The 25,389-nt window shown below is 42.8% G+C and overlaps 1 protein-coding gene across 2 annotated transcripts in view; it reads left to right on the top strand.

Moving 5' to 3' along the window:
* Window positions 1-470: 470 nt before the first annotated feature.
* helz.L (helicase with zinc finger L homeolog) overlaps window positions 471-25,389 on the top strand; it is a 54,282-nt gene continuing 29,363 nt past the window's right edge. Inside the window, exons 1-13 of one of the 2 annotated variants that reach the window (XM_018235531.2) lie at window positions 471-628; window positions 9,490-9,717; window positions 10,225-10,261; window positions 10,905-11,029; window positions 12,078-12,134; window positions 14,427-14,478; window positions 16,919-16,994; window positions 17,258-17,456; window positions 17,608-17,715; window positions 17,852-18,149; window positions 18,548-18,815; window positions 23,137-23,470; window positions 24,346-24,476. In XM_018235531.2, coding sequence (XP_018091020.1) covers window positions 9,508-9,717; window positions 10,225-10,261; window positions 10,905-11,029; window positions 12,078-12,134; window positions 14,427-14,478; window positions 16,919-16,994; window positions 17,258-17,456; window positions 17,608-17,715; window positions 17,852-18,149; window positions 18,548-18,815; window positions 23,137-23,470; window positions 24,346-24,476 — 1,895 coding nt within the window. In that variant the 5' untranslated portion in view covers window positions 471-628; window positions 9,490-9,507. Of the gene's footprint in view, window positions 629-2,719; window positions 2,933-9,489; window positions 9,718-10,224; window positions 10,262-10,904; window positions 11,030-12,077; window positions 12,135-14,426; window positions 14,479-16,918; window positions 16,995-17,257; window positions 17,457-17,607; window positions 17,716-17,851; window positions 18,150-18,547; window positions 18,816-23,136; window positions 23,471-24,345; window positions 24,477-25,389 lie in introns of those variants that run through there. The other variant, XM_041577383.1, reaches the window with a different exon arrangement.

The raw sequence follows: 25,389 nt of genomic DNA, 5'->3' as shown, positions 1-25,389 counted from the left end.
CCAAGTTGCAGATCATTTCACTAATGTGCCCAAATATTACTGCTACAGCTAGGCGAATCCTGATTGCACTGTGCTGGCGGGCCGCATTATTATTAATTTCATGAAGGAGGCTTAGGGCCAATGTAAATTTAAAAACCGGCCGCAATTAGACTGCGGCCAGAATTTGTACATGCCTCCCTAGTAGAACTGATCTCTACCACCTGTATAATTGATCCCTAGCCACATTATAACTGATCTCTCTCTCCAAGTAGAACTCATCCCAACCTCTAGTAGACCTGATCTCTACCCCCTGTATAATGGATCCCTTCCCCCAGTATGATTTATCTCTCTCCCAGCATAACTGCTGATCCCTACCCCCAGTAAAACTGATGCCTCTCCCAATTGAACTGATCTCTACTCTCAGCATATCTGATCTCATCCTCAGTACAACTGATCTCTCCCAGTCCCAGTATTTCACATAGAAAGCCAGGAAAAGTGACTTCCCCCACTCCCAGGCAGTTGTGGCCCCCAGGAGAGAGCGCGGCAGGACCGATTACATCGGGATCAGAGCCCCTCCCCCTCAGCCCTTCCCGGCATGCACCGCGGGCCCTGACAGGCCGATCCAAGATGGCGTAGAAAGTAATGACAGGTAAATGCGGACTCTCCCCGGGGCCCTGTGACCCCCGATGGCTTCCTTCTTGCTCCGTGTACCCTGCCCGGCACCCCCCTTATCCCCTGCCCCGCCCTATCTTAGATCGGAGACCAAGAGCCGAGTAGTCGGGGAGAGGCCTAGTTTGTCCCGCGCCTGCTGCTCCAGTGTCTGTGTCCGGCCTGTAGGCCCCCCGTCCCCTCTGCTTACTCCCACCCGCACTCAAAGCGCCAGGGGCCCCCCGGTCATGTAATGCAAGTGGGGCTGGGGTGGTTGCGCGAAGGGACATTAGTGCAAGGGAACCTGTGGGTAACAGTGCAAGCAGTGCACCGAGCCTGGGGTATCCGTGCAATGGAATCTGCTATGTTATTGCATGAGAACCTAGGCTGTTATTACAGGGGGTAGTATAGTAAGGGGACCTGTGGCCAAGGTGAAAGGGGCAGTACTGCAAACCAACTTGGTTGTTTGTGCAAAGGGGTAATTGTGCAAGGGGACTGGAGTGTTTGTGAAAGGGGGTAGTGGTGCAAGGGAACCTGGGAGTTTTTTTGTGAAAGGGGGTAGTGGTGCAAGGGAACCTGGGAGTTTTCTTTGTGAAAGTGGTTGGTGGTGCAAGGGAACCTGGGAGTTTTTTTGTGAAAGGGGGTAGTGGTGCAAGGGAACATGAGAGTTTTTTTGTGAAAGTGGTTAGTGGTGCAAGGGAACCTGGGAGTTTTTTTGTGAAAGGGGGTAGTGGTGCAAGGGAACCTGGGAGTTTTTTTGTGAAAGGGGGTAGTGGTGCAAGGGAACCTGGGAGTTTTCTTTGTGAAAGTGGTTGGTGGTGCAAGGGAACCTGGGAGTTTTTTTGTGAAAGGGGGTAGTGGTGCAAGGGAACATGAGAGTTTTTTTGTGAAAGGGGGTAGTGGTGCAAGGGAACATGAGAGTTTTTTTGTGAAAGTGGTTAGTGGTGCAAGGGAACCTGGGAGTTTTTTTGTGAAAGGGGGTAGTGGTGCAAGGGAACCTGGGAGTTTTTTTGTGAAAGGGGGTAGTGGTGCAAGGGAACCTGGGGTGTTTGTGAAAATGGTTAGTGGTGCAAGGGAACCTGGGAGATTTTTGTGAAAGGGGGTAGTGGTGCAAGGGAACCTGGGGTGTTTGTGAAAGTGGTTAGTGGTGCAAGGGAACCTGGGAGTTTTTTGTGAAAGGGGGGGTAGAGGTGCAAGGGAACCTGGGAGTTTTTTTGTGAAAGGGGGGGGGGTAGAGGTGCAAGGGAACCTGGGTGTTTTTTGTGAAAGGGAGAAGTGGTGCAAGGGAACCTGGGTGTTTTTTGTGAAACGGGGTAGTGGTGCAAGGGAACATGGGGTGTTTCTGAAAATGGTTAGTGGTGCAAGGGGAACCTGTGGTGTTTTTTTGTGAAAGGGGGGTAGTGATTCAAGGGAACCTGGGGTGTTTTTTGTGAAAGGGGGTAGTGGTGCAAGGGAACCTGGGGTGTTTGTAAACGTGGTTAGTGCTGCAAGAGGAACCGGTGGTTTTCTTTGTGAAAGAGGGGTAGTGATCCAAGGGAACCTGGGTGTTTTTTGTGAAAGGGGGTAGTGTGGCAACAAACCTGGGGTGTTTTTTGTTAAAGGGAATAGTGGTGCAAGGGAACCTGGTGTGTTTTTTTGTGAAAGGGGGGTAGTGGTGCAAGGGAACCTGGGGTGTTTGTGAAAGTGGTTAGTGCTGCAAAGGAACCTCTAGTGTTTGTGAAGGGGGTAGTGTACACCGGAGTTTAGTGCAGGGAACCTGTGGCTAATGGTACAAGTAGTGCCCAGAAGCCTGGGTTATCTGTGCAGTGGAAGCTACTGTATTAGTGCAAGGACACATGGGGTATTGGTGTCTGTAAACCTGCAGTGTTTGTGGATGTGAACTCTGGGTATCTGCACAGTGGGTGTTCATGTTTTGCGATCCAGCGTATCAGTGCAAGGATACGTTAAAATGGTGCAAGTGAAAACATGGTAATGCAACAGGATTGTGATACAATGGTGCAGTACATTTCTGTTGGAGTATTATGCTGAGGTGTAAGTACAATGTGCAAGGGGTATTTTGCTATGTGCAAATGATTCCGGGGGGTATTTCCGCATGGGATCCAAGGGTGTTTGGGCAGTATGCAAGGGGCCTGGAGATGCTTGTGCAAGAAGTGAATTTAAGTAGCATTGGTGCAAGAAGACTGATAGGGAAGTGTGAGAGGGGTGAGTTAGTGACACTTGAGAGATGTGCCCTGAAGGAACTGTCCCAGTGAGCCAGTTGCTTCCTATCTCAGCGTGTGGCTGCTTCCCAGGAGGGGGATATAAGGTAGGATTCTGTAAAGGGTGATAATGCTGCAGGCTGAGGGTATCCTTGTAATTTAGGGAAGTAAAGCGCTAGTTCTGCTGACCATTCAGGCACTGACCACTTACTAGGATCATTATACACTGATCCGTTTTGAGCTTGCTGTTTTGTTTGTGTCACATGTTTATTTGGTGAGCATAGGAAATGACTCCTGACAGGGAATAGCAAGAGCTGCTAGAGGGTTTATGCTGGGTACAAAGAAGTGGTCTATTTATCATCCTATGTAAATAGTGGAGCTAAACATTACAGGTGATGTTGCTCATAGCAACCAATCAGATCTTTGCTTTTGTTTTCTGTTTAAATTGAATTGCTGATTGGTTGCTCTGGTCGGCATCACTGGTAATACTTCACTCCACTTTAAACACAGCATGATAAATAGGCCCCTAAGGGTTACTATCATGCTCACCACCCTGCTCTTCCCTTGCTCCCCACATCTTGTTGTTTGTGAACAATTTCAGGTTTTGCCCCTCTACAGTTTGATGTTTAAAGAGTTATCTGGTGGCTAGGGTAAAGGTCCTACTTACCCTAGCAAGCAGGAAGTTGTGGCTGACTGGGAGAAGAGAAGAATGAGACTGGGTGAATAATAATATTACTGATAGAAAGTGACCATAAGGGCTTTAGCACACGGGCAAATTCTGGGAGATTTAGTCGCCGAACTATCAAACTGCCTTCCGTCTACTGAAATTAAAAATTGCCTGCGTCAATGCACTTGCGGCGCTTCGATTTCCGAAGTTGCCTCACAAGGAAACTTCGGGCGACTTGGAAATTGAAACACCGCGAGTGCATTGCCGCAGGCGATTTTTCATTTTAGCAGGTGGAAGGCAGTTCAGGGAGATTGTCGCCCCGCAGAAGAGAATCTCCCCAAATCTGCTCGTGTGCTAAAGCCCTAAGAATGACAGGATTGCTTCCAGGCAGGGGGAGAACATTATCCAATCACAAATTACTCTCTGTGCTGTTAAACAGGTTGTTCACCTTCCAAACACTTTTTTTCAGTTCAGTTGTTTTCCAATTGTTCCCCAGAAATAAAGACTATTTTTCAAGTACTTTCCATTATTTATTTTTTACCGTTTTTTCAAAATCTAAGTTTAAAGTTTAATGTCCCAGTCTCTGGCGTTTCAGTCTGGCAGCTCAGTAATTCTGGTGCAGATTCTGAAATGTTACAATTTAGCAACATTTAGTTGATACATTTCTCAGCAGCATATCTGGAATATTAGCAACTATTGTATCAATTCTAACAGCTGCCTGTAATGAAACCCAGAGATTCTGCTCAGCAGGAACAAAGATAACAAATGTATCAACTAAATGTATCAATTTAGAACAGTTTACAGCTGGGGTGCCCAAAAGGTAGATCTGGATCTACCAGTAGACCTTTAGCTGGTGATCAGTAGATCTCAAGACATTGTCAACAAACAGCTTGTCTAAATCATCCTCCTGTTTTATTCTTTTCATTCAAATATTTATTATGTTAAGGTTACATAAGAAATAGTTGTTTAATATAGTAATATAAATTTTCTCATAAATCAATATAATATTTAAGTAATATTTTCCATGGAACAGAATGCTAACAATGCTTTTATGGATGTAGATCATAATGGGACAACATCACTAAAAGTAGACCTTGCATTAGTAAAGTATGGGCACTCCTGGTTTACAGGGTCGGCGACACCCCTCTAGAGCTGCTTTAGAAGGGGAAAATGACACTTTACACTACAATATTAGAAAAACAGTCACACCTAGAAAATAGAAAGTAATTGGAAAAATTTGTAATTTTTGATGAACTATCTGAAAAAACTAGGTGTTTGAAAGTGAACAACACTTTAATGTGCTTTTATAGGAGAGTCTGACATTCTAGGAATTTATGATATTCAATTTTGAAATCTGACAGGGGGCTAGACATATTGTCAATTTCCCAGCTGCCCCAAGTCATGTGACTTGTGCTCTGATAAACTTCAATCACTCTTTACAGCTGTACTGCAAGTTGGAGTGATATCGCCCCCCCTGCCTTTCCCCCCCCCCAGCAGCCAAACAAAAGAACAATGGGAAGGTAACCAGATAACAGCTGCCTGGTAGATCTAAGAACAAAAAACCCATGTCTCACTGAGACACATTTAGTTACATTGAGAAGGAAAAACAGCAGCCTGCCAGAAAGCACTTCCCTCCTAAAGTGACTCCAAAAACTGAAAGTTTTTGGAGTCACTTTAAAAACTGAAAGTGTTTTAAAGTAATGAAAATATCATGTATTGTTGCCCTGCACTGGTAAAACGGATGTGTTTGCTTCAGAAACACTAATATAGTTCATATAAACAAGCTGCTGTGTAGCAATGGCGGAAATCGAAAAACGGCTAAATGGCACAGGATAACTAATGGATAACAGATAACACTATTAGACAGACAGAGCTTATCTGCTATCTGCTGTGTAACTTGAGCCTTTTCTCCTTTGAATGGCTGCCCCCATGGCTACACAGCAGCTTATTTATATAAACAATAGTAATGTTTCTGAAGCAAACACAGCAGTTTTACTAGTGCAGAGCAACACTGCATTATATTTTTATTACTTTAAAACAATTTAATTTTTTGATGTTACTGGTCCTTTAAGTGCAGGCACAAGTCACATGACCAGGGGCAGGACAAAATGTCTAGCCCCATGTCAGATTTCAAAATTGAATATATAAAAGTCTGTTTGCGCTTTTGAGAAATGGATTTCAGTGCAGAATTCTGCTGGAGTAGCTCTATTAACTGATGCGTTTTGAAAAAAAACATGTTTTCGGATGACAGGATCCCTTTAAGTTTGTCGAGGACAGTAAGGTTCACCTAGTACACATTTTGTTGGTTTTTGGGGCATATTATTTTGTTTGCACTGCTGTGGTCCATAATGGGTTGTGAGTTGGGTGCTGGGATGTTACCGTCCCACCCTGGGGATTTTCCTGGAAGCACTGGAAATGCATTTAAGGACACCCTGTTTACTGGGCAAAAGAGAATTGTCTTGCACGGTGCCTGAAGTACAAAAGCTGTAATGTCGATGTGTATGGAAGTGAATACCTGCCAGAGCGTCTGCACGTTTTACTGCTTAGTAAACAGCACGAGTGTTCACAGGAGTTCTCTTTTGGTGGGTTACAGTTTGATGCTCCCTTTTTGGAATGTTTGCCCCAGTATCACGTCTTGTTTGCTCTTCCAGGCTGCCCTGTACTTCAGACCTGGTTGTGCCCCGACCAGTAGTGTAATAAATATCCTTTTTTTAATAAGATGTATTGACCTCTGTTCCTTTATCTGCCTGTGCCCAACTTGTTGTCCTTCTTTGTTTGTTGGCTTTTCCATGTGGGCTCACAACTAGCATTTAGATTGTATCTAATTCTCTGACTGATTACAAAGTTCCTTGAACACAAATTAAAGTTTCATTGGGCTTTAACTCCTAATAGAAACGCAAAGAAAAGCCAATGAGCTGCTAAAATGTTTATTTAATGGCAATTTGCACTTATTGGATTATTGGATTGGGTAGAACGTTACCCTTGGTGTGCACTGTTTGCACTGTGTGATACATAGAGATGCAGTGTATTCATCCTTGACATGCTACTGGCTCCACTGACAACAGTTCTCGCTGCTTGCTCTATTGCTTCCAAACCTGCAGTGATTCTCTTTGCCAGTCTGTAGTACTGATGCACCCACCTCAGCCCCCAAACAGAGGTGCTTGTAACACATACCATACAAGCTCTAAGCAGCTGCATGTTTATGGTGCGATACACACTAGTCAGCGCTTTTCTTTTTCAGTGATTGACTGTTGGATGTATGCGTGCACAAGCTTGTGTATGTATATAGTGGGCACTTGGCAATGTCCATACTGAGAGCAGCAACTCTTCACCCACTTATGCTTGTGAAGGAAGTTATTGCACGTCTGAAGTTGCACTTGGACTTTGGCCTCACTTTGTGTATCTTTACAAAATAATTATACCAATAATTATTACGAATCTGCGGATTCCTCATTTCTTTCTTCTACAATTCCTGTATCTGTAGCAGAGGGGGCAGCATTGTGGTGCTGTGTAAACAACTAATGGGGAACTCTTTGTTTACACTGATATATTATAAATCAGTTTGAGGCCAAAGGTATCAATCACCTTGCTCTGCATCAGTGCTCCATCCATCCTCATCAGCAAGCTAGACTGACATGTAACGGGCCAGACCTCCCTTTCAATGGGCTTTATCTTCATGCTCCTCTCCTGCAGTTGCACTTAGTATTGATTGGGACGGGGCTCTGCACTGATTATTATGGTACGATTCACCAAGGTTCCACTTATTCTCACATGTATTGGAACCATTTGGCTGCAAAAAATCAATCTCTATTGGGGTACAAATGAGCGGGAGATGTCTGAATGCCCCAATTATTGGAAGCAGAGTAGTCAATCAAAGCTCTGCCCTCACACAAAGATAAAGTGCCAGCAGCTCTCCTGCTCAGCTAAAGCAGCCAGAAAGATGTACGGTGCTAGTAGGGTTTTTGGAGAACATTTCATTAAAGCAGCACAAAATGTAACTATTAAAGGGGTATTGCTTATATTGTATAGGTATATAATTCAGTGGTAAATGCTTATGTTACCTTTACTTTATTTATCATGTGATTTTATAGACCCTCTTTCTCCCTCTGCTTTGTGAGTAGCCTATGTTGCTTTGTCCGGGTATAGCTGCAACAGTCTAGCCTTGCTTTATGTCTTATCTTTTAGACATGTTCTGTGATACTCAAACCTTATAAAACCCCAATAGAGAGATTTAGTGTACGGTAATATGTACGGTTTATTTTGTGCCAAAACAGTCAACATGACCTTTAGGTAACTTTTAATGTTGATTAATATTTTGAAAAGAAAATTTTTAGTGTCATTATCACTTTAAGTTGATCCCAATATAATCATAGTGCTATGTATCACTGGCCTCCATAAGTGCTTGTATCAGGAACCTGATAAATTCCCACTCTAACCTAGCTCAGAATCATGTCCAAGGTTGGACAGATGATAACAGGGCTCTAAAGAAAAGATGGAGCCAGACAGGTTGGGCAGCTCCTTTATTCTGTGCCAAGAGACTGTATTGATTCCACATTGCCTTTGTTTCATACTACCTCCCTGCATTTAGCTACAGGTGTCTGTACAGTTTCTCTGATCTGGCAGAGAAATTGTGTTGAATGCTGGTGAATGAATAGGAACATTTCCCTTTCAGCTTCACTCACCAGATGATGTTTATATATTGGAGTGTTTTATACATTGGACACCTGGTTCCATTAGCATGAGCCCAATTAGAGCCTTCCCTCTCGGTGAATCCAGTTATCCCTAATACTTACTGATACAGGGGTTTGATATTCCACACTTCTGGCCCTATGCCCTCTTCCCATTGCATAGGAAGAGACTTGGCCTAGACTGAGCAGTTGCTCACTGCTTTTGCCTTTTGCATATCCACTTGGAAATAGCCACCTTAGATACACCTAAACCACTATTCTAGATGCCATCAGACAGGACTGTTTCTTCTGCTGGGAGTTGAGCTAGGATGTGTTGGAGTCAGGTTTGAGCTGTATTGAAGATGAGGTGGGGGTTGCTAAATGTGGTGGTGTATTCAGCTTGAGCTCTGTTGAATGGGGGGTTACATAGGTGAAACTATAGATGGAATATTTCTCAGTACATAGAACTTGGTGATCTTAGGCAACGCTCCTGGTAGGGGTTCTCGTTCCCAGACATGTGATGAGGTTTGAGGCCTATGGTTAATACCAGGTAATCCATGCATCTTGTGTAATACACTAGGAACAGTTTAACATTCCCTGACGTGATGAAGTGGTTTGAGGCATATGAATGAAGCCATTTGAGGTGTATGGATGAAGCATGTTGGGTAATGCCCTTGGTATGGGAGACTATATGCCCAGAATAGGCATGAGAAGGCCAATGGATGACACTAGGGAACCGGTGAATGCAGGGTAATGCTCTAGTTGGAGGGGCTGATGTACTGAAGTGGTAATGAGAAGGTTTGAGGTGTATGGATTAAAGGAACAGTAACACCAAAAAAATAATAAAAATATCATGTTCTGTTGCCCTGCACTGGTAAAACTGATAGGTTTGCTTCAGAAACACTACTATAGTTTATATAAACAAGCTGATGTAGCAATGGAAGAAATTGAAAAAATACTATATGGCACAGGTTAAATAGTGGATAACAGATAACACCATTATGTTATACAGAGCTTATCTGCTATCTGCTGTGTAACCGGAGCCTTTTCTCGTTTGAATAGTTGCTCCAATTGCTACACAGCAGTATATTTATATAAACAATAGTAGTGTTTCTGAAGCAAATACAGCAGTGTTACCAGAGTAGGGCAACAATATATTATATTTTTATTTTCAAACAATTAAATTTTTTAAAGTTACTGTTCCTTTAAGCAAAGGAAGCAGTGCATGCAGGGTAATGCCTAGGTGGGGACACTGATGTACCCAGACAGTTGATGGGGTAGATTTAAGGCCTATAGCTGAGACCTACCTGCTCTTCCCTCTCGTGTGCAGGATTCCTGTCTCTGAGTCATGGCAGACAGAAGATTGGAGAATTTCTGTGAACAAGCATGTGAATCACTCAGAAGGCAAGAGTATGAAGCAGTGGTGTCTCTGTGTACTGAGGCTCTCCGGGCCCTCAGCCACTACAAAGCCGCTCACACCAATGAACCCAACCAGACAGAACTCAGCCGGATCCAGACTGAAAGCCTTCTGTACAGGATTGCGTCCTTCCTGCAGCTGGTGAGTGCACGGCCCACACACAGGCTATAGGGATAGAGGTGCCAACATATGACTCTGTAACCTGCCTGTCCCGCCACACACCCCTATTCTTATAGTATTAAAAATATGGATGCACCAAATCCAGGATTCGCTTCGGGATTTCAGCAAGATTCTGCCTGGCCGAACCGAATCCTAATTTGCATATGCAAATTAGGGGCGGGTTCGGAAATTGAGTGACTTTTTGTCACAAAACAAGGAAGTAAAAAATGTTGCATATGCAAATTAGGATTGTGATTTGGTTCAGTATTCGGCTGAATCTTTCGCAAAGAATTTGGTGGTTCGGCCGAATCCAAAATAGGGGATTTGTGTGCATCCCTAATTTAAAACAGATGGCACCATGTGTTTCCCTCTAATTATCTGTGGGATTCTTCTATGAGTATGGCACATAGGCACAATTATCTCCCCCACCCCCAGTACTCTGGCTGTCTGAAGTATGTTCCCTGCTAATGGCCTTTGTCTTCTTTATAGAAAAACTATGATCAAGCAGATGAAGACTGCAGGCATGGTAAGTGGCAAGTGTGGTGCCTTCTACTGTACTGAGTATTAGATCATTCAAATGGCCCAGATACTAGAAATCACAGGGTATTAACCCACCTCACATGCACTAGATCAGAACTATAGACTCATGATTGTTTGTTATAGGGATTGTTCACCTGTCCACTTTTTTCAGTTCACATGTTTTTCCACTGCGGGTTTTCTTACAGCCCAGTAACACAGGGACAAACGCTGAATTGTTACAATTTGCTACATTTATTGAAACATTTTTCAACAGCAACATTAACATTAGTTACTGTTGCATCAATTATAACAGTTTCGTTTAATGAAACGGTAGGATTCTGCTTAGCAGGGCCAAAGCTCAGACATGTTACAACTAGTATCACAATTGTGTCCGCATCCACTCGTTCTGATATACCCACATTCTAGTTAGTGAAAGGGACATGGGATAACCCAGGCTCTATTTTCTGTGTATCCATTACCTGCATTAACATTTCTTACTGTAGATAGTCCTTATATGTATTTCTTTGCACAGTGCGCAGCCTTGTACCTCCGTATAAATGCAGTTCTTTCCTTCTGCTCTTCTCCTGCTCTTTGAGCCCATTGGGTTGGGTTTGTCTGCTCTTACCTCCATTGTGTCTGTCCTGTTGCAGTTCTGGGGCCATGTCACACTCGGCTGGACAGCTCGGTTCATGCAGTGCTGTGCTCTTTGCACCTGGAAGGGAAGCTGCAGGCTGTGTCAAGTGTTCTGTCCAAATGCCTGACAGGGGAGAGTCTGGTAAGGTCCCTTCTTTCATTACTTAGCTGACAATCTCTAACCTAAGGGTGGGTACAGGCAAGCACTAAAAGGCTGTAGTAAGCTTTATAAACACAATCATCAGGGTCAGGCCTGGTCAGGGTTAGGCAGAACTGTGGACAGGCAGCAAAGGTTTAGAGCAGTGATCCCCAACCAGTGGCTCATGAGCAACATGTTGCTCTCCAACCCCTTGGATGTTGCAGGTGCTTACTTTTGAATTCTTGGCTTGGAGGCAAATTATGGTTGCATGAAAATCAAGTGTAATGCCAAACAGAGCCTCCTTTAGACTGCCTGTCCACACAGGAGCTACCTATAGTCAATCTCAGCCCTTATTTGGCACCTCCATGAACTATTTTTTATGATTGTGTTGCTCTCCACCCTTTTTTACATTTGAATGTGACTCATGGTTAAAAAAGATTGGGGAGCCTTGGTTTAGAGAATATACAGGAGCAAGGCCAAGGTCAGCAATGGAAGGAACTAGATCACAGGGATGTTCAGCCCCCTACCACTAACAGAGATCACTGTGCAAAAGCTCAATTTAAAGGCAGTTCACATTTGCTAAGAGAGTGTGGTGCCAGTGTGCTTTGTGACATACATGTCAATGTGCTACGAACAACACAGGTTGATTATAAGGAACTGTGAACTCATTTGCATGTATTACCTCAGTGTAGAAGGGAAACGTTTAGTGTGCCTGCCACCTTGATTTAACATCCTCCCTGCTATGGGAAGCACAAGGAGGAACTTACTAAAGTTCCTCCTTATAGTTCCCATTGGGCCAGGGAAGGCTGTGACCACAAAATTCATACAGACAGCAAGTGGTCCTCTGCACTCACCCATAATCAAAATGCTAAGGACCTTAAGACAATTTGTGCAGACATTTTTGTAACGTACACTCTTACTGTAGTTGGGAATGATGGGAGCTACAACATCGAGCTTGCTTGACAGAATCCCCTTTATTCTGTTTGAGAAGTGTGAGACAGTTGGGAGAGTAAGGTCTTTGTGTTTTTATCTGAGCCTTTCTCTTTCTCAGAATGGCTTGGTAAACAAGGATCTGACTCAGCTGAAAACACTCTTGGCTGAAATTGAGGTGAGTTACTTAATTCCTGTTGGATCCATGGTGCCCGCGTCACATAAAGGGACCAGAATTATAGTTTTGTGCCCTGCAAGTGTTGCACACAGCATGTATGGGACCAGGGCCAGCCTCGAGGTAAGTAGCCCTTTGTGCAGTATTGTGCAGTGGGTGCTCCTCGGCAATAGTCTAATTAAGAATTACAGCCTGGGGTTGATGTGCTTTATGGGACATATAATTAAAATTTTTAAACTGGTGGTTGCTGTCATTCAGACCTACACAGAAAACCTGACATGGTTATTTGGGATGAACACCATTAAGGGGTTGTTCACCTTCAATGTACAAATCTTATGAAACCACTAACAATGCTCTCAATGTGTTAGAAAAACTATTTTCCATAACAAAAAGTAAAAATTCCATTGTAAAAGATTTTTCATACCTACTAATTCAGTCCTTCTCCTGTTTATCTGACCAGTTTTCTGAAGTGATGGGAGTGGCCTATTTTGAACATGACACACCAAGAACTTCCTATATGATTACATCATCACGCCCAGGCTTTACCCTTACTTGTTTCTTATTGGATATTGATACTGCCCTCCTAGTAATTCATTGGTTGCTTGTGTAACCAGTCACATAATTTGAACGGTCATTGGTTATTTACTCAATTGTAATGGCAGAGGTTAACAGACGCAGCATACAAACAAACCTGCCTTGCAACAAACAATCACACAGCCATGCAGGCAAATACTGCAGAAAAGGAAGAAGCAACCTTGTTCTCCCAATTCTTGCCCTTTCTTTCTGCCTAGGCTATAACTGAATGGAGGGCCAAAGGGGTGCAACCTTTTCTGGGAATAAATACTGGCTTTTCTATATTTTTATCTTTTAATATCTTTGGCATTAAGCATAATGTCAGTTATGTACAAAATTGCAACAAAACCAGCACTGACTTGCTTAGAAATTACACATCTAGCAGTAGCAGTAGGGTTGCCACCTCACCCTTTTAAACCAAACACATATGAAATCCACAGCCTGCATGGCTAATTAGCAATTCATTTAGATGCATGCTGCAGATTGAACTGATTTATGTGCAGCCATGTATCATGCATCTAAATGAATTGCTAGTTAGCCATGCAGGCTGTGGATTTCATATTTGTTTGGTTTTAAAGGGGTGAGGTGGCAGCCCTAAGTGACAGGTAGAGCAATGTGATAAGGGCAGGTAGGTTTTTTGAACATTTTGTGCTCTCTCCCGAGGGGCTGTAATTTACCTAGGAAAACAATACCTTTTTTTCAGAAGTTTCAGGAGTGTTTAAGTGTTCCACTTTTGGAACAAGATTTAGAGCTCTAAATACCAAAAAAAATTTAAAAGGTACATTTTTCATGATATTGGGATTTATACCAGAAAAACATTTTAATTTATGCACAAAAATTCAACTCATTTGGAGAGCCTCAAGCTCATACAAATAGTCCCGGAAGTCACGTCAGTTGCTAAATAATGATTTTTTATGGGGTAAATACACAAAATAATACATTGACCCCCCCAAATAATATATTTCTGGAAAGTACAAGTGCCATCTCCCATAGTATCCATTATAATCCAATAATTAAATTTTTTAAAAATAATTTCTTTTTTTCTCTATAATAATAAAACAGTACATTGTAATTGATCCCAACTGAGATATAATTCATCCTTATTGGAAGCAAAACCAGCCTATTGGTCTTATTTAATGTTTACATAATTTTCTAGTAGACTTAAGGTATGGAGATCCAAATTATGGAAAGATCCATTATCCGTAAAACTCCAGGTCCCGAGCACCTCGATCCCCCCCATCTGCATAGTTGAAGTCTCTGCTACACACAGCCCACCCCCCTCCCTCTCACAAACTTGTAACAGTTTCTCTTCAGTACCTGAATGCTGCTCAAATTCCCCAGCCCAGCACAGGAAGCAGTGGCAGATTGACAGCAGACACAGCCAATAGGAGTTAAGTTAGCTGCCAGTACAATGTGTGATGTCATATAAGGAAGAGGAAGTGAACACTGTAGTATTTTTGGGGGTCAGTGACCCCCTCCCCCCATGTGGAACTGAAGGATTAGTACAGGGAAACTTCTGAGGTGAATATCTCTTGAACTGTATTTTTTCTGTTAACTATTTCTATGGAAAAGTTTGTTCAATTAATGTGAACTGTTAGATTTGTCAATTTGTTACAAAGGTGAACAACCCCTTTAATGAGTTCTGAGTGTGCCAGTATATCTATGGAATAATATGCTTAGCTTTAGAGCAGTTGAGGGTAAAACTTTTTCTTTTGTTTTCAGACTGTCAGTAACACGGTCCGGTCCAGTTACCATGGAGATGATCTGGAAGATGGTATAAACTTCTGCTTTACTATCTATGGTGGGGGTAATTTTGGTGAACCTGTTATTGGGTTTAGTGTGAGCCTTTATTATATCTGGAGTAATGATATGTTAGAACCTCCCTCCAGTATGTTATGTAATCTAGATTGCATACATGCACTCCTTGAGCCAGTGTTTGTTGAACTTTTTCAGTTTAAAAGAGAATTCAACCCCCCAAATAATAAAAACCCCTACCCTACATAGTACCCTCTCCCTGCTCCCCCCGCACAGATGTTAACACCTGTAAATGCCCCTAGTCCTGTAATTATCTCTCATTGTAGAGTCACCGCAGCAGAGCTCACGGGCAGCATCTTCTTCTCTTCAGTCTTCTTCAGAAGGTAGGTGCCGTATTGGCGCTTGCGCAGCTAGAGCAGACTTCCACTTTGTGATAACTGTGGATGCAGCCCAAAAGTGACAGAAATTTCTGAAGGGAAGAAGACCTGTAGATTAACGAAGCGTCAGAAGATGGTGCCCATGAGCTCCGCTGCACTGACTCTACAAAGAGGGGTAATTGCAGTATTAGGGGGATTTACAGGTGTTAACACCTGTGCGGGAGCAGGGAGGGGGACTATATAGGGTAGGGACTAGGGATTTTTTGTTGTTTGGGGCATGGGTTGAATTCTCCTCTAAGCCCCTGTTTAAGGTCCAACCTGTGCTCAGGGCCCCCTTACCTCATAACAGTGTTACATATATAGGGAAACATTGGTGTATCAGCCATTTAGCCTTAGTTCCAAGAATATTTAAGGCAGTAAATAAATCTTCATCCTAAATTTCATCCTAACTGCTGTGATTTATTACCTTTGGTAAACTTTAAAAGGTAACTGTAGTGGGATTAACTGGCCCCTGCATTGTTCACACTGTAAACTCCTGTATTGTTCACATAAGTAAATAAAGTCCGGTACTATTCACACCTCATAGACTGAAAGTGCCCACATTGTTCACACCTCACACAAACTGCTGGAGGGACACCAGCATTGTGTCACTGTATTTAGCACAGTATGAACTGTTCATTTTAGAGTGGCCCTGATAGGTTTCCCTACAGCCTGCTGTGTTGCTGCCTGGCCTTCTCTGCCTAGATGTGTGCTATATGCTCCCTGTGTTTGCTGTACTCTGCCTGCCCTATGTTCCCTGTGTGCCATACTCTGCCTGCCCTATTGTCCCTTTGTATGCCATACTCTGCCTGCCCTATGCTTCCTGTGTGTGCTGTACTCTGCCTGCCCTATGCTCCCTGTGTGTGCCATACTCTGCCTGCCCTATGCTCACTGTGTGTGCCGTACTCTGCCTGCCCTATTGTCCCTGTGTGTGCCGTACCCTGCCTTCCTTATGCTTCCTGTGTGTGCCATACTCTACCTGCTCTATGTTCACTGTGTTTGCCATACTCTGCCCGCCCTATGCTCCCTGTGTGTGTCATTCTCTGCCTGCCCTTTGGTCCCTGTGTGTGCCATACTCTGCCTGCCCTATGATCCCTGTGTGTGCCATACTCTGCTGGCCCTATGGTCCCTGTTTGTGCCGTACCCTGCCTTCCCTATGCTTCCTGTGTGTGCCATACTCTGCTTGCCCTATGCTCCCTGTGTGTGTGTGCGTGCCATAGTCTGCTTGCCGTATGCTCCCTGTGTGCCATACTCTGCCTGCCCTATGCTTGCTGTGTGTGCCATTCTCTGCCGGTCCTATGCTCCCTGTGTGTACCATACTCTGCCTGCCCTATGTTCCCTGTGTGTGCCATACTCTGCCTTCCCTGTGCTCCCCATAAATGAAATACTCTGTCTGCCCTATGCTACCTGTGGGACATGAGCTTGGTAGGGTTTCTTAGCATTTGGAAATTGTTGTAAGGGGTCTTTTAGATGTTTAATCATGTGTGGGGGTTTGTTGCGTTATCCACAGGGGAGGAGGAGGCATATGTATTTAAGGGTATGTTTTAATCTTACTTACATTTTTTGCATATAAGTGATGCGTGATATCCCTGCAGTGAGCACCAATCATTTTAGTCTTTTTAGCTACCACCATTAATGGTCTTAAAAGTTCTGGTGGTAACATGGGTATGGTTTAAAGTGGGTGTGGTTTAAAAGCAGGGTGTCAACACTGACTTCCATTATTGGCCCTCCACCACGTAGGCCAGAATCATTCCGGCCCTCTGTGCCACAGAAGTTGGACAGCACTAATCTGCAGGACCAAATAGTCTTTCTCCCTAAATTCCACACTAATAACCCTGAAGGCTTAGCCACCCCACCACTGCTTTAGGTCCACCTGGGGATGGGGGGCGTGCAGTGCTTCAGTTTGGGAGCATCACACCAAGAGCTCTATATATGCTGCTGACAGCAGGATCAAAGCTGGTTGGTGCATTGGGACCCCATTAAAGTATTTACTTCTATTTACCAGTCTTGGCTGCCGATTGACATTGATACTTTTTCCCGCAGGATCCCATGATGGATGGCAGTTCCGCCCCCCTCCCCGGGGTGTCACAAGTAGTGAGGAGTATACGTTATGTAAGAGGTATGGATGTTTAGGGCAGCTTTTGATTTGTACTTGTGCACGCTGGGGATGTGCCTGATGATTGTAGAGTGTACTTTGATGATAGTATTATACTAACAGCCTGTCCTGTGGGCATCTCCAGCTGTGCACTCCTGGGACTTAAACCTTTCTGTATGTTGTACTGTAATAGCAGAATATGCATTTTTTGGTGAATTACAACTTCCAGCATACCCTTAAAACTGAAACTGTTTTAAAAAGTAAAATTGAACATATGCCTCCTTCAGATTCCTGGAGCAGGGGATTTGCAGGTACGGAGCACAGTGCACTTCCGCGCACTCCCAGGAAGAGTTGGAGGAATGGCAGAAACGCTATGCCTCACGCCTCATCCGACTCAAGCAGCAGAAGGAAAACACCCAGTTTTCTGGCAGCTACATGGAAAGTTTAATAGAAAAATGGATGAACTCATTGTCACCAGAGAAAGTGGTAAGATCCCTGCGTTCAGCATGTTATGGATATGAGAAATGGGGGGTGCAGGGATAAACATGATCCAGCAGTCAGCTATGTGGTCTTTATTAGCATGATCTCCCTCACACTGCTGATGCCTCAGTAATAACTCAAATCTTCATTTCTCCAGCTCAATGAGTGTGTGGAAGGAGTGCATGTGGAATACAGCCCCGACCTCTCTGTCACTGTCACCACCAAAAAGTCACATCAAACATGGACCTTCCTTCTCACTTGTAAGGTATATATTCAGTTCAATGGCACAGAAAGAGGCATGGTGGTATTTGCTAGATGAGAGCAATTTGGAATCAGTAAACCTTTGCCAAACTTGTGATTTTACCTCTCCACCTAACGTTTTGACATTTTCTATTCTGCAGCCGGCACGACTCCTACAGCGGGTGGCGCTCCTATACGACGCACACAGACCTCATTTCAGTATCGTTGCAGTAGCTGCTGGAGACAGCAACTCTCATGTATCCCAGGAAGTCCCAGAAAGTTGTCAGGAATGGGTGGGAGAGAAGATGGCACAGAATGGGTTGGACCATTGCATATACAAAGTAGCAATAGCTTTTACCACCGGGATCTTTGGAACATTCCGTCAAACGGTTGTGTTCGACTTTGGTGCGGAGCCGGTTCTTATGCAGAGAATAATGGTGGATGCTGCATCCACTGAAGGTAACAGTAATTTTCTCTATTTAGCTGATTGTGCCTATAGGATCATGGTAATAAAAGAGCTAAGATGGCCATTTATTAGTGAGTTAAGCAACTCCACTGATTACTCTCAGAATCATCTCCTCTTTTCCTCTAGATCTAGTCTGTTACTATTCTAATAAAAATAAGTGTGATGGAGTAGTCCATTTCTCTGTGGAGCCTGCTTATGACTCTGGCTGCTTTAATTTTTCATTGGCAGGATCCTGCAATATTACTCGGATGTAACGACCAGCTTTGTATTATTAGCATAATGAGATAATTATCACTAGCCCTTACAATCTAAAAGTAATGCATTGTTCCAAATAAATCATGACTTAAATCAATGACTTACCATTCGTTTCGTGTCTCCTCACACTGCGCAGACCTTGAATACTTGATGCATGCTCGGCAGCAGCTACTAACAACAGCTAAGCGCTGGGACTCCATGTCAAAGACCATTGTAGAGTTTGAACCCAATGAAACTACTGAATTGGATAGGAGCCTACTTAACCGATACCAAATCCCCCTCTCTGCTGATCAGCTGTTTACACAGTCTGTCCTGGACAAAACCCTGACTAAGTGCAACTATCAGTCTCGCTTACATGACTTGCTCTACATCGAGGAGATTGCACAGTACAAGGAGGTTAGCAAGTAAGTCTCTTATGGCTGCCATCATACACGCTCATCTTGGAATGTAAATATGGATATAATGGATTGGCAGTCTCTAGCCTACTACACAAGAGCACAATGCAGCTATACTATGCAAATACTGACATCATCTAAACCGGTGGATACATGCATTCCCCGTTTTTGCATTAGATGGGGATATTATGTTTAATGTTGGGGGTTCTTGCTACAGGATTTACAAATCTTGTAGAAATACAGGCCTACAGCAGGCATGCTGACACAGCTTGACCAATATCATTATCAATGGTTTTTACCCATTATCAGTTGTTCAGTTAATGTGTATTATATACTATACCATATACATAGCTTAAAGCATACCTCCCAACTGTCCCATTTTCTGTTGGGACAGTCCCTCGATTCTGACCGCTCAACCCTCAGTTTCTCTTTGATCTCCTGCCCTGAAACCAGAAAAAACATACAAAGTTTCTAAAACTTAATTAAATAAGAGAACCCAGAATACTGTGATACAATTGTAACTAAAAAGACAAACCAGTCTCTTGGGAGAACAGCTTAAAGGGCAATTTACCTTCATTAGCAAAACTGTTAGAATACATAAACATGGCCTTAAAACCCCCAGAAATGTGTTCAGACTTTCATAACCTGCCAAATTGTTTAAAATTGTCAAGGTAATTAGGAGGTGTAGCCATAAAATGGGCATGGTTGTAAACTTTCGCCAGATGTTGGAAGGTATGCTTAAACGGGTTGTTCACCTTTAATTTAACTTTTACTATGATGTAGAGCAGTGATCCCCAACCAGTAGCTCGTGAGCAACATGTTACTCTCCAACCCCTTGGATGTTGCTCCCAGTGGCCTCAAAGCAGATGCTTATTTTTGAATTCCAGGCTTGGAGGTAAGTTTTGGTTGTATAAAAAACAGGTGCACTGCCAAACAGAGTCTCAATGTAGGTTGACAATCCACATAGGGGCTACCAAATGGCCAATCACAGCACTTATTTTGCATCCCAAAAAAATTTTTCATGCTTGTGTTGCTCCCCAACTCCTTTTACTTCTGAATGTTGCTTACGGGTGAAAAAGGTTGGGGATCCCTGATGTAGAGAGTGATATTCTGAGATCATTTGAAATTGATTTTTATTTTTTTTTGTCAGTTATTTGTCTTTTTATTCACCAGCTCTTCAGTTTGTAGTTTCAGCAGTCTTGTTGTTGGGATCCAGTTTGCACTAGCAACCTTGCATTGTAATAAGAGACTGGAATAAACAGTCGTGCTTGAAAGTTTGTGTACCCGTTAAAATTCACTGAAAAAAATGATCCAATAACATATGTGTGTGGCAAAAGTAAGCAAATCCATAGGATTATCATACTTAAAGCTGTTAATAATTAGCCATTCTATAACATGCTTAAAGTTAAAGGGATACTGTCATGGGAAAACATGTTTTTTTCAAAACGCATCAGTTAATAGTGCTGCTCCAGCAGAATTCTGCACTGAAATCCATTTTTCAAAAGAGGAAACAGATTTTTTTATATTCAATTTTGAAATCTGACATGGGGCTAGACATATTGTCAATTTCCCAGTTGCCTCCAGTCATGTGGCTTGTGCTCTGATAAACTTCAATCACTCTTTACTGCTGTACTGCAAGTTGGAGTGATATCACCCCCTCCCTCCCCCCCCCCCCCAGCAGCCTAACAACAGAACAATGGGAATGTAACGAGATAACGGCTCCCTGGAAGATCTAAGAACAGCACTAAATAGTAAAAGCCAAGTCCCAGTGAGACTGATTCAGTTACATTAAAGGGATACTGTCATGGGAATTTTTTTTTTCAAAATGAAACAGTTAATAGTGCTGCTCCAGCAGAATTCTGCACTGAAATTAATTTCTCAAAAGAGCAAACAGGTTTTTTTATATTAAATTTTGAAATCTGACTTGGGGCTAGACATATTGTCTATTTCCCAGCTGCCCCAAGTCATGTGACTTGTGCTCTGATAAACTTCAATCACTCTTTACTGCTGTACTGCAAGTTGGAGTGATATCACCCCCCTCTCTTTTTCCCCCCAGCAGCCAAACAAAAGAACAATGGGAAGGTAACCAGATAACAGCTCCCTAACACAAGATAACAGCTGCCTGGTAGATCTAAGAACAACACTCAATAGTAAAAACCCATGTCCCACTGAGACTCCTTCAGTTACATTGAGAAGGAAAAACAGCAGCCTGTCAGAAAGCATTTCTCTCCTAAAGTGCAGGCACAAGTCACATGACCAGGGGCAGCTGGGAAATTGACAAAATATCTAGCCCCATGTCAGATTTCAAAATTGAATATAAAAAATCTGTTTGCTCTTTTGAGAAATGGATTTCAGTGCAGAATTCTGCTGGAGTAGCACTATTAACTGATGCGTTTTTAAAAAAACATGTTTTCCGATGACAGGATCCCTTTAAGTAGGAGAAATAACAGCCTGCCAGAAAGTAATTCCATCCTAAAGTGCAGGCACAAGTCACATGACTGGTGCAGCTGGGAAACTCACAAAATGTCTAGCCCCATGTCAGATTTCAAAATATAAAAAAATCTGTTTGCTCTTTTGAGAAACGGTTTTCATTGCAGAATTCTGCTGGAGCAGCACTATTAACTGATGTGTTTTGGAAAAAACTTTTTTCCATGACAGTAGCCCTTTAACTAAAAGGTGAAAAACTCTTAAGTTTTTATCTGCACTGCTATACAATGCTGTCACTGGGGGGGGGTGCCGTTGAGTTTATGATGGAACTGCTGCTTGCAATTGCTTAGTGTTTAGTCTGCACTAACAATTATGAAGGCCCAGATTGGCAAAACATGGGTTCTGGAAAATGCCAGAGGGGCTGCTGTAAGATCTCATAGGCAGTCTCTATTTATTGGGCTGGTGGGGGCTGTTTGGTCCTCTGTGTACTTTGAATGCAGGCCCTATTTTGACACCCAGTCCAGACCTACTTCTATGTAAAATTGTAAATGATCAAACCGTATGTGTAGATATCTATGCTGCCATTGTTCTAGAAATTGCAGAAGATTGGTCTGTATTAGCTTCCGGTTGATCTTGAATCATACCCTATCCATCTGAATCTGTCTCAGAAGGGGACAGAGAAAATAATATGCTATGGAAATCAAATCAGTTCCTGAAGTATCGTTGTACTGAGAATATTAATACTTGTAATACACAGGTATTTTCTCCCTTTCTTGAGTCTATCTATTGTTAGTACAGCCAATTTAAGGAGAGAATCCCACTTCTGTACTGAATTACTGTAGAAAATGTTAAATTTCAGCACCAAAATCCACAGCGTCTGTCTGCACCTAAGACATTGTATTCGGGTGCAGGCACACCGAATAGGAGATCCGCAGCAGAGTAGTGGATTCTCAGCCGGTGTTTATCCGCAAGCCGAGTTCTGCTACATGTGGCCCTAGCCTTAAAGGAACAGTTCAGTGTGAAAATGATATAATATAGTTAGCCATAAATGTAATGTATAAAGGCTGGGGTGACTGGATGTCTAGCATAATAGCCAGAACACTACTTCCTGCTTTTCAGCTCTCTAACTCTGAGTTAGTCAGCGACTTGAAGGGGGGCCACATTGTACATATCTGTTCTTCGAGTTTATAATTGATCCTCAGCATTCAGCTCAGATTCAAAAGCAACAGATATAACCCATGTGGCCACCCCTCAAGTCTCTCATTGGTTACTGTCTGGTAACCAGTCAGTGTAAACCAAGAGAGTTAAAAAAAAATATTATACACCCAGTCACTCCAGTCTTTATACATTACATTTTTGCCTAACTTACTATATTAGAAACATTTTTTATTTTGCATTGCATATCTATTTACCCAGTTTTTAGTTTTACACTGAATAATTCCTTTAAAGGAATTGTGTCATAATGTATGTGAAATATTTTTTTTTAGCTGTAATAGTTGTGTGTAGACTTACTATTGGGTGCTATTCTCATGTCATTAGTTGGGGCATAGGAGCATTTTTAGCAATGTCAAGCTGTTATCTTGTAACCTTCCCTGGGGGGGAAGGGAGAGGTGATATCACTCCAACTTGCAGTGCAGCAGTAATGAGTGACTGAAGTTTATCAGAGACAGTCACATGACTGAGGGCACCTGGGAGACTCACAATATGTCTAGACCCATGGTAGATTTCAAGCATGAATATGCTTTTGAAAAATCAATATCGGTGTGGAATTCTGCTTTAGCAGCACTTTTACGGATGCGTGATGCATTTTGAATGTTTTCCTATAACAGAATCCCTTTGATTTAGCATTTAGGGTGCTTGTTGGAGTGTATTTCTTGTAACTGCTGTTTTTGCATTCTCCTAGGTTTAATATAAAGGTGCAGCTGCAGCTGGTATCGAGCTTCATGTTGACTGGTGTAACTGGAGGTGCAAAATATGCCCAGAATGGACAGCTCTTTGGACGCTTTAAACTCACTGAGACACTTTCTGAAGATACTTTGGCTGGGAGGCTGGTGATGACCAAAGTGAACGCTGTGTATTTGCTGCCTGTCACAAAGGAGAAATCGGTTCAGAGCCAGGGCACCAAAGAGAAAGTTTATGAGGCTGTTATAGAGGATAAAACCAAGGAGTTTATCTTCCTGAGAATATGCAAGGACTGCTGTGAAGAGCTCAAGCTCAAACCTGATCGGGAGATGCAGGTGGAGTGTGTCATTTTTACAATTACAATTAAACATATTTTTCCTTTGCATTTGCTCCACTAGGTACCCACTTTACCTGAGTAAGATTCCGACACCATTTATTTATCCAGGTACAGAGATGAGATTCTTTTTTTTTTTCTCTTTCTGATCCTGGGCTGCTCTCTCTTTCAAGGTGAGACCTTGGCAAGTGAATCTAATCTCCCCCTAGTACGTAACCATGTACAGATGCTCTTTTTGCTAGGAAAGTAAACCCAATCGGCTCGGATTCTATGGACTACCTGCTCCTGTCTGCTTTCTTTCTCATGGTTAAAAATAAGAAAGCAAATCTAAATAGCAATAAGTACTGCTCCCTTTAGCCATGTGACTGGTATAGTATGCCTTTGGTCTATGGCACACATGCTTTTTTCCACTAGCAAGAAAACACAGGTGAAGAAAAGGCAGATCCCACCCACCCTGGTCCTTTGCAGAGACAGGATTTTGTACAATCCCAATGTGACTGCACACACATAGCAGAGTTCAACCAAAAATGCAAACATGAGCATTCTGTTGCCGATATCCACCCCGTGTGCCCATTAACAGGTCGGTGACAATCTTTCCTGTCGTCATTGTTTCCTCTAAGGTGAAAACACAAAATTTTGTATCAATTTTGACCTGAGCACACAGTTTTTAAAAACTGCGCACACAAGTTTAAAATTTGTACACAATAAAGTCACTATACACATTGGACTGGTGTGGGCAGGATTGGCCTTTTTCACTTGTGGAGAAACGCAGTGTGTGCCATAGGCGTTACCGTGTGCTGCCCCGTGAATCATTTAAGTGGCTAAGATCCTGGTGCCACTGATGCCAAATAATGGTAGATTCTGGCTTCTTTGTAGGTTGAGCTTCAGTTCCAGCTGAACAGGCTTCCCCTATGTGAAATGCACTATGCCTTGGACAGAGTCAAGGACAACAGTATCATGTTTCCAGATCTGAGCATGACTCCGCCCATACCCTGGAGTCCCAACAGGTATTCACTTGTGCCTACCAATTGACAGCTCATTATGGGTGGGTTGGTGGGGTACAATAAGGTCATTGGCATGGCTTCTGTCCTAGATGAGTTTCCTTACCCCTACTCTCCATTAAGGGTTGAATTTCTTACAGAGACTCTAACTTCACACATCCCATCTAGTACCCAGAACTCTAACCCCACCATCACCATCTAGGAACAGTTCTCATCTACTGTGAGTTCCCTTTGCCTGACTTTAACCCTACCGTCTCCAAGTTCACTTACCTAAATTCTCTTTCCACCAGCTTCATTTTACCCATACCTCTAACCTCATCCACTACATCTAGGGCATTTTACCTTACCTAGACTTGTTAAGTGACAGGCTGAGAATGGTAATTAAATGTAGCCACCCTTAGGATTGCACCCCACTACTGAGAGAGAACCCAGAGAGGAATCCAGTCCCTATAAAATCCTTTTTTCTTTGTGACTGGGTTTGATACAATTGCCTTTTGGCAGTTACACACCCAGTCAGGCATTTGTATTACTCTGTGGCTCACTCCAGAGAAGAACTGATACTTCACAGCAGCACATAGTTTTTGGATGAAAATATGCTATGTATTTTAAAACCATTGATTGTCTTTTTTTTTTCTCCTGAAATGTTTTTGTCAGCTGAAACCTTTAATAGCACAGTGATGACATGACTGTGTTACTCCAGGTGCAAGGCAGCTCAGTACAATGAGTGCAGGCTTTAGCGACACAGCTGCCTTTCCCTGTAGTTGTATAGGAATTTTTATCTGATAATGCGCTCTGACTTGGCTCTTCAGCATACCACTCAGCGAGCTGCCAAAGAAAAAAAAAAAAAGCTTTTTCAGCCAATTTAATTGCGTCTCTCAAAATGCTGGTACTTACTAATAATTTCCATCATTATACTAGA

Source organism: Xenopus laevis, chromosome 9_10L (genome assembly GCF_017654675.1).
Source record: "Xenopus laevis strain J_2021 chromosome 9_10L, Xenopus_laevis_v10.1, whole genome shotgun sequence".
NCBI classification, from domain to species: domain Eukaryota; kingdom Metazoa; phylum Chordata; class Amphibia; order Anura; family Pipidae; genus Xenopus; species Xenopus laevis.
This window is presented reverse-complemented; position numbering and strand designations above follow the sequence as displayed.